The following is a 9,238-nucleotide window of genomic DNA, read 5'->3' as shown; positions in this document are numbered from 1 at the left end:
GTATGATGTTGAGTCCAATCAAAGCAACTGTAGATATAACGTGATTTGACGTCATTTTATCAGTGGGTAATGACCTTGAGCCTTCTTGGATGGTATGTATTGAACAGTGTGTATTGTTTTCTCACATGAACTGAAATGTATGTCTGTGAAGAGTGTAGAATTTTAGCAAGCAGGACATTTTTGCAACCAGGAAACTATTTCTACATTGGCCACTTTCCACAGGCTGCCATTGTTCGCTGTGCTCGAGGAGGACATGACCACCACGCCTCTTAGCGATGCCGATGGAAGAGAGGGAAAGTGCAGTTTTCCCATCTTGTCAAATAGAAAGTCTGCATTTTAGAATGTGATTTTGTTTTGCCCCCCCCCCCCCTCCCCTCTCCACACTATCCTTCCAGTATTACTGCAGATATACAGTGCCTTGCGGCGAAAGTATTCGGCCCCCTTGAACTTTGCGACCTTTTGCCACATTTCAGGCTTCAAAGATAAAGATATAAAACTGTATTTTTTTGTGAAGAATCAACAACAAGTGGGACACAATCATGAAGTGGAACGACATTTATTGGATATTTCAAACTTTTTTAACAAATCAAAAACTGAAAAATTGGGTGTGCAAAATTATTCAGCCCCCTTAAGTTAATACTTTGTAGCGCAACCTTTTGCTGCGATTATAGCTGTAAGTCGCTTGGGGTATGTCTCTATCAGTTTTGCACATCGAGAGACTGACATTTTTTCCCATTCCTCCTTGCAAAACAGCTCGAGCTCAGTGAAGTTGGATGGAGAGCATTTGTGAATAGCAGTTTTCAGTTCTTTCCACAGATTCTCGATTGGATTCAGGTCTGGACTTTGACTTGGCCATTCTAACACCTGGATATGTTTATTTTTGAACCATTCCATTGTAGATTTTGCTTTATGTTTTGGATCATTGTCTTGTTGGAAGACAAATCTCCGTCCCAGTCTCAGGTCTTTTGCAGACTCCATCAGGTTTTCTTCCAGAACGGTCCTGTATTTGGCTCCATCCATCTTCCCATCAATTTGAACCATCTTCCCTGTCCCTGCTGAAGAAAAGCAGGCCCAAACCATGATGCTGCCACCACCATGTTTGACAGTGGGGATGGTGTGTTCAGAGTGATGAGCTGTGTTGCTTTTACGCCAAACATAACGTTTTGCATTGTTGCCAAAAAGTTAAATTTTGGTTTCATCTGACCAGAGCACCTTCTTCCACATGTTTGGTGTGTCTCCCAGGTGGCTTGTGGCAAACTTTAAACTACACTTTTTATGGATACCTTTCAGAAATGGCTTTCTTCTTGCCACTCTTCCATAAAGGCCATTTTTGTGCAATATCCGACTGATTGTTGTCCTATGGACAGAGTCTCCCACCTCAGCTGTAGATCTCTGCAGTTCATCCAGAGTGATCATGGGCCTCTTGGCTGCATCTCTGATCAGTCTTCTCCTTGTATGAGCTGAAAGTTTAGAGGGACGGCCAGGTCTTGGTAGATTTGCAGTGGTCTTCCATTTCAATATTATCGCTTGCACAGTGCTCCTTGGGATGTTTAAAGCTTGGGAAATCTTTTTGTATCCAAATCCGGCTTTAAACTTCTTCACAACAGTATCTCGGACCTGCCTGGTGTGTTCCTTGTTCTTCATGATGCTCTCTGCGCTTTTAACGGACCTCTGAGACTATCACAGTGCAGGTGCATTTATACGGAGACTTGATTGCACACAGGTGGATTGTATTTATCATCATTAGTCATTTAGGTCAACATTGGATCATTCAGAGATCCTCACTGAACTTCTGGAGAGAGTTTGCTGCACTGAAAGTAAAGGGGCTGAATAATTTTGCACGCCCAATTTTTCAGTTTTTGATTTGTTAAAAAAGTTTGAAATATCCAATAAATGTCGTTCCACTTCATGATTGTGTCCCACTTGTTGTTGATTCTTCACAAAAAAATACAGTTTTATATCTTTATGTTTGAAGCCTGAAATGTGGCAAAAGGTCGCAAAGTTCAAGGGGGCCGAATACTTTCGCAAGGCACTGTATTATGGACATTTTCTGCAGTTACAATTCAAAATCTCTACATATAGCTCCTTTAAAGTATGGGTCGTGACCCAAAGTAGACATGCAAAAATGTACTTTATTTTTTGGGGCGGGGACATATTGAAGTCTCAACTTACTGTTTAGAGTTAGCATAGTAGAATATAAGGTGCAATTTCGAAATATGGTTGTTCATGAGAAGTTTTTCTCTTGTTATATCAGTCACTGACAGTTACTCAATTAGCCATGTCAGCTAACAATTTTTGAATTCCTAAGTTAGTCTAGCCAGCTATCAAAACTTGTAGTAATCATGGCCGAATACTGACCAGGCACGCAGGGCAGGTGACCAAGGACCCTGACCTCCAGGGGGTCATTGATTTTGTTTGTCACTCCAATTCAGATATAATATTACATGGCATAAGTCATGGAAAAATGTGTAGAATTGCAGGAAATTGTCCAGGGGCTGGAACCAAAATAATTTTCCTTATCGTTTCATTCTGACAAGGAACCAGTATTTGTGAAATTGACATTGTTTTTACATTTAGCTCATTATTAGTCCACTAATCAGTGCAGATAGAGCAGCTTTCCATGGACGGGCAAGGTAGTTCTTTACATGCTTGATGGACAGACAAGTGTAGGGCTGCGAGATGCAACTGAAATGGTTGAGGCTTGGTTTGAAGCGCTGGGCATCATGATTTGACGTGCATTATAATATATTTACGATATTAGTAGGCCTATCATTACTTAACTGAATTATATAATTATATACTAGCTAGATACCTACGGAAGAGCAGCTAATATGGAGGAACTTTGAACGTCTGAGAGTTGGCTCAACGCTAAGGCTAGATCAACGCCCTGGACCAGAGATAGCGAACAAGTTTGTGTTCCCAGCAACGCTGGAATTTAAAACACGTCTCACCTTTTTGTAGGTAATACATCCAACGTGAAACGTGATAACTATAGTATCCTTAGCTAGCCTAGAAAACGAGTAGGCAGAAACTGGAAGGAGACGTTTCTGAGTGACAGAATGGGTGCTTGTTTAGGTGCTTTGATTGAGTTTTTTGAGGGACTGAAAAAAAAATGCTTGGAACATTATTAACCAGTTCCTATGCTTTCAAAATAATGTTTCTGTTCCGGAACACTAGAGATTTCTTTCATGCCTGGTTCTGTTTCGTTCCTCGAAAATGTTTACTATTTTCCGGTTTTAGGTTTTGTTCCCTGAACCGGTTCCAACCCCTGTTTAAAACGGAAAAGATTTCTCTACACCCTATGGCAAAATGGGTAGAATTGCAGGAGATTAGCTGTAAAACAGCAACAAAAAAAGATCACTGATCCATGGCAAAATTTGTAGAATTGCATGAAATTTGTATAAACATTTCAGAATTTTCAGAAACGTTCTTTAAAACAGCAATATTTTCTTTACACCTCATGATAAAAAGTTTAGAATTGCAGGAAATTAACTTAAAAACCGCCGTCAACAAAATCTTGCTCGTCTTCATTTAAAAAAAAACAACTGTGTTGTTTGTTCGTTTAATAACAACTTTATGGCAGATACATTTATGGTGAAGAGCATGCCTAGAATGTTCCAACAATTTTATAATAAAGTGGACCGAAGATTAGAAATATGAATTAATCTTACCTAGCTTGTCCATGAGTTCAGGCTCTTTCCGTCTCAATATCAGATGGAATGCAAGTTTGGTTTGTGGTGTCTCTCTCTCTACGGCTTCAAACAGAGCCCTCATCTGGTCTTGTGTGGTCTGGGCTGCACGGACGCTGTGTGCCAGCTCTTCTGGGATAAGATGTTGTGAGATCACAGCGTCTACTATGGGCCCAGATAATCTCACCTGCGCAATGATCTGCTCTCTGAACTCCTCCAAGAAGTCCCCCACTAGGATTAAATCAATTAATTTCAATGAGTTGCTGAATGTATTAATTAATTCATTATCATGTAGCTTTATTTGAAGTATAACTGGTTAAGATTTTTGTAAGATTCTATACAATTTTATATAGTTACAGACGACTCCTGATAAGTACAAACTGAATAAATTGTCATTTTTACTTGCTCTAGATGTCATTATTATATGATTCAATGCACACACATGCCAAGGGTGAACTGTCAATCACAAACACATATCGAAAGATGCCACAAAATAGAATTATAGTTTCATTTTTAATCATTGAAAATAATATAATATATATTATATATATATAAATAAGAAGAAGAACTCAATCCTGAAGAGCAAAAGGGTATATACTGTTTTGCAGAACGCAAATTGTACCGTGGTTTCTTGATTTTGCCATGTTTGCCTCTTCCAATGTTCCTTAGGGGGCTGCTGTCCATGAGATCACTGGCCTGGTTGAAATGGATAAGGTGGCTTTATGTTATCAAACTCAGTTTGAACACGCACGCAGGCAGGCTCACACGCGCGCGCGCATGCATACACCCCAAATATTTATACTCATATAGTATGATTCACACAAAAATATCACGACAAGATGAGAAATAGGTTTCAAATTTCACATTTACACAACATATTGATATGCCAAAAAATAACACCTTTAAAGACCGTTTCTTTTTTTCAAAGAACAACTTTCTCACTTCTGTCCTCCCTACTGTATGTCCCTGAATTTTCTCTATAAGGTTTTGGTTCAGTTTTTTTGTAGTACACATTTTTTATAGAAAATAATATTTAATATATTGGTGTATTGGTAGATAATCTACAGTATGTCATATCAGAGGAGTTGGGGAAAAAGCAGAAGACACTTTTCCATCTAGACTGTACCAATAAAGTATATAGTATCTTATCTGAGTCAATTAAAACAACAACTCACCTTAGTAGTCGCTGATCTGTGAGTAGAATTTATTCCGTTTACTTGTCTGATGTGGTGTTAGTGTAGGTTTTGCAGTCATACCAGAGAAAGCAAATAGGCAGAGGTTTCATAAACATTTGATATCTTCTCTTTCCACACCATTGGTGTCCACTTCATTTGAAGGTGGATAAATGTAACAGAAAGTGAGCTTCCGTTTGATTGGTTGGAAGGCAACGCAGGGGTGGTAAAATATCTTAATACGCATCTTGCCCTTAGTCTGGCCCTCTCTGATAAGGGTGGGGTCCATCTCTGCCCTTTGATTGGCATGGTGCCAGACAACCCAAAGTCCCCAACCTAGAACTTGCAAAATAACAATGTGAACACAACAGTGACGATTTTAGCATGTAAATCTTGGTGGGACAAACTCATCATTTATTTTTTAGATGCATGCCAGCAAAGGCACAACACAACACTAAACATTAAATTAATTGCACTATAACGGTAAACAACGGTGCACAGAAACTGTTAGGGCAATACATAAAGCTGTCTTTCTTTTCAGCACCATGGAGTGAATCCTTACCACCGCTACACCTGGTTATCAGACTTGTCTGGTAGCAAAACAGTTCATTCAGACTAAGTTACTGCCTTTTAAAAAAACATAGCTGATATGGCTGACTTGCTTAAAAATGTGGTTTCTACTGACAATTGCGATGTAATGACTATGGCATAAGGGGAAGACGAGCAGATAAGAGGCAATATCTGTAATTTCAATTAAGACATTAATGAGTGAGCTAAGACGGATGTAGTCAACATACAGTTGAAGTCGTAAGTTTACACACACTTAGGTTGGAGTCATTAAAACTCGTTTTTCAACCACTCCACAAATTTCTTGTTAAACAAACTATAGTTTTGGCAAGTCGGTTAGGACATCTACTTTCTGCATGACACAGGTCATTTCTCCAACAATTGTTTACAGACAGATTATTTCACTCACAATTCACTGTATCACAATTCCAGCGGGTCATACGTTTACATACACTAAGTTGACTGTGCCTTTAAACAGCTTGGAAAATTCCAGAAAATGATTTCATGGCTTTAGAAGCTTCTGTTGGGATAATTGACATAATTTGAGTCAATTAGAGGTGTACCTACAGTGCCTTGCGAAAGTATTCGGCCCCCTTGAACTTTGCGACCTTTTGCCACATTTCAGGCTTCAAACATAAAGATATACAACTGTATTTTTTTGTGAAGAATCAACAACAAGTGGGACACAATCATGAAGTGGAACGACATTTATTGGATATTTCAAACTTTTTTAACAAATCAAAAACTGAAAAATTGGGCGTGCAAAATTATTCAGCCCCTTTACTTTCAGTGCTGCAAACTCTCTCCAGAAGTTCAGTGAGGATCTCTGAATGATCCAATGTTGACCTAAATGACTAATGATGATAAATACAATCCACCTGTGTGTAATCAAGTGTCCGTGTAAATGCAACTGCACTGTGATAGTCTCAGAGGTCCGTTAAAAGCGCAGAGAGCATCATGAAGAACAAGGAACACACCAGGCAGGTCTGAGATACTGTTGTGAAGAAGTTAAAAGCCGGATTTGGATACAAAAATATTTCCCAAGCTTTAAACATCCCAAGGAGCACTGTGCAAGCGATAATATTGAAGTGGAAGGAGTATCAGACCACTGCAAATCTACCAAGACCTGGCCGTCCCTCTAAACTTTCAGCTCATACAAGGAGAAGACTGATCAGAGATGCAGCCAAGAGGCCCATGATCACTCTGGATGAACGGCAGAGATCTACAGCTGAGGTGGGAGACTCTGTCCACAGGACAATAATCAGTCGTATATTGCACAAATCTGGCCTTTATGGAAGAGTGGCAAGAAGAAAGCCATTTCTTAAAGATATCCATAAAAAGTGTTGTTTAAAGTTTGCCACAAGCCACCTGGGAGACACACCAAACATGTGGAAGAAGGTGCTCTGGTCAGATGAAACCAAAATTGAACTTTTTGGCAACAATGCAAAACGTTATGTTTGGCGTAAAAGCAACACAGCTCATCACACTGAACACACCATCCCCACTGTCAAACATGGTGGTGGCAGCATCATGGTTTGGGCCTGCTTTTCTTCAGCAGGGACAGGGAAGATGGTTAAAATTGATGGGAAGATGGATGGAGCCAAATACAGGACCATTCTGGAAGAAAACCTGATGGAGTCTGCAAAAGACCTGAGACTGGGACGGAGATTTGTCTTCCAACAAGACAATGATTCAAAACATAAAGCAAAATCTACAATGGAATGGTTCAAAAATAAACATATCCAGGTGTTGGAATGGCCAAGTCAAAGTCCAGACCTGAATCCAATCGAGAATCTGTGGAAAGAACTGAAAACTGCTGTTCACAAATGCTCTCCATCCAACCTCACTGAGCTCGAGCTGTTTTGCAAGGAGGAATGGGAAAAAAATTCAGTCTCTCGATGTGCAAAACTGATAGAGACATACCCCAAGCGACTTACAGCTGTAATCGCAGCAAAAGGTGGCGCTACAAAGTATTAACTTAAGGGGGCTGAATAATTTTGCACGCCCAATTTTTCAGTTTTTCATTTGTTAAAAAAGTTTGAAATATCCAATAAATGTCGTTCTACTTCATGATTGTGTCCCACTTGTTGTTGATTCTTCACAAAAAAATACAGTTTTATATCTTTATGTTTGAAGCCTGAAATGTGGCAAAAGGTCGCAAAGTTCAAGGGGGCCGAATACTTTCGCAAGGCACTGTATGGATGGGACTGGTGCACTTCACAAAATAGATGGCATCATTAGGTAGAGAAATTATGTGGATAAATTGAAGCAACATCTCAAGACATCAGTCAGGAAGTTAAAGCTTGTTCGCAAATGGGTCTTCCAAATGGACAATGACCCCAAGCATACTTCCAAAGTTGTGGCAAAATGATTTGAAGACAACACAGTCAAGGTATTGGAGTGGCCATCACAAAGTCCTGACCTCAATCCTATAGAACATTTGTGGGCAGAACTGAAAAAGCGTGTGCGAGCAAGGAGGCCTACAATCCTGACTCAGTTACACCAAATCTGTCAGGATGAATGGGCCAAAATGAACCCAACTTGTTGTAGGACACTTGTGGAAGGCTACCTGAAATGTTGAACACAAGCTAAACAATTTAAAGGCAAATACTAATTGAGTGTCTTTAAACTTCTGACCCACTGGGAATGTGAATAAATAAATAAAAGCTGAAATAAATAATTCTCTCTACTATTATTCTGCCTTTTCACATTCTTAAAACAAAGTGGTGATCCTAACTGACCTAAGACAGGGAATTCTTACTAGGATTAAATGTCAAGAATTGTGAAAACTGAGTTTAATTGTCTTTGGCTAAGGTGTATGTAAACTTCCAACTTCAACTGTAACTAAATGTACAATATAGATTTCAGAAAATGGGCCATTCTTACAGTATTCTCCCTGTACACCAAGTCTGAACTGTAGGATAAATAAAGTGGGCATATAAGAAGACAATGAAAGCTCATTATCATTGAGTTAATAAAGCCGCATATAAACATGGTCTCTTTTTTTGCTTTCTTGTGTAAAGCAGCTCCAATCATCAGGTATCACTGTTGAAATATCAAATGTGTAGAGGAGCTCTAGCTGAGCCATGCTAGTAAGGGTATTCAGCAGAAGGACAGCACTTATTATCATTGAATAGAGGACACCTGAAAATGCTTCCAGTGACGGGTCGTTCCACCAATTTGATTGGGGGGGGGGGGGGGGGGGTGGATTTTAACATTCTGTCATAAGCACATGTTCAACTTAATAAAAAATTATGTTTTCCCATCTAAAGAGGTTAAATAAATAAAATACCATAGTAAGTGCCGATTAAGTGCCATATCAGGTAACAGGGTTGACAATTTCATCTTAAATCAGCCATAAATCCCATTGTGACAGGGTGCTTCTATTGCTTGCTGTTTGGGGTTTTAGGCTGGGTTTCTGTACAGCACTTTGAGATATCAGCTGATGTACGAAGGGCTATTTAAATAAATTTGATTTGATTTGAATGGAAACTTGTGTGCAACAGGAAGCGGCAATTGAATGCAAGCTTCACCAAACATTTGTATTGTTAAAACATTCTAGCCTGTCTATCTAAAGGAGCCAGGGTTGACGTGTTATGTTCGACCTGCTCAGTTATCAACCACAAAAAAACAGATAATGGCCGGAAATAGCAGAACCAGCTCACCTGCTTTTACACTATTTTTCCTATTAGATGTTCAACGTTTCATTGTAAAAGATATTTAAAAAAAGTTTCACCATATTAAAATGAGAGTTCAGTTCACGTAACAGGGTTGACATTAAAATAAGGGACAGAGGTAACTGAATCACTA

At 39.3% G+C, this 9,238-nt stretch overlaps 1 protein-coding gene across 1 annotated transcript in view; it reads right to left on the bottom strand.

Annotated features, from left to right (window-relative positions):
- The window catches only part of LOC110489254, a 29,618-nt gene extending 24,554 nt beyond the window's left edge, over positions 1 to 5,064 (bottom strand). The window contains exons 1-3 of the mRNA XM_036971109.1: positions 4,865 to 5,064; positions 4,312 to 4,385; positions 3,672 to 3,920 (exon numbers count right to left, since the gene is read on the bottom strand). Of these exons, the coding sequence (XP_036827004.1) occupies positions 3,672 to 3,920; positions 4,312 to 4,333 (271 nt within the window). The 5' untranslated portion in view covers positions 4,334 to 4,385; positions 4,865 to 5,064. The remainder of the gene's footprint in view (positions 1 to 3,671; positions 3,921 to 4,311; positions 4,386 to 4,864) is intronic.
- Between the last annotated feature and the right edge of the window lie 4,174 nt (positions 5,065 to 9,238).

The sequence above is a fragment of the Oncorhynchus mykiss genome, chromosome 32 (assembly GCF_013265735.2).
Source record: "Oncorhynchus mykiss isolate Arlee chromosome 32, USDA_OmykA_1.1, whole genome shotgun sequence".
In the NCBI taxonomy this organism is placed as follows: domain Eukaryota; kingdom Metazoa; phylum Chordata; class Actinopteri; order Salmoniformes; family Salmonidae; genus Oncorhynchus; species Oncorhynchus mykiss.
This window is presented reverse-complemented; position numbering and strand designations above follow the sequence as displayed.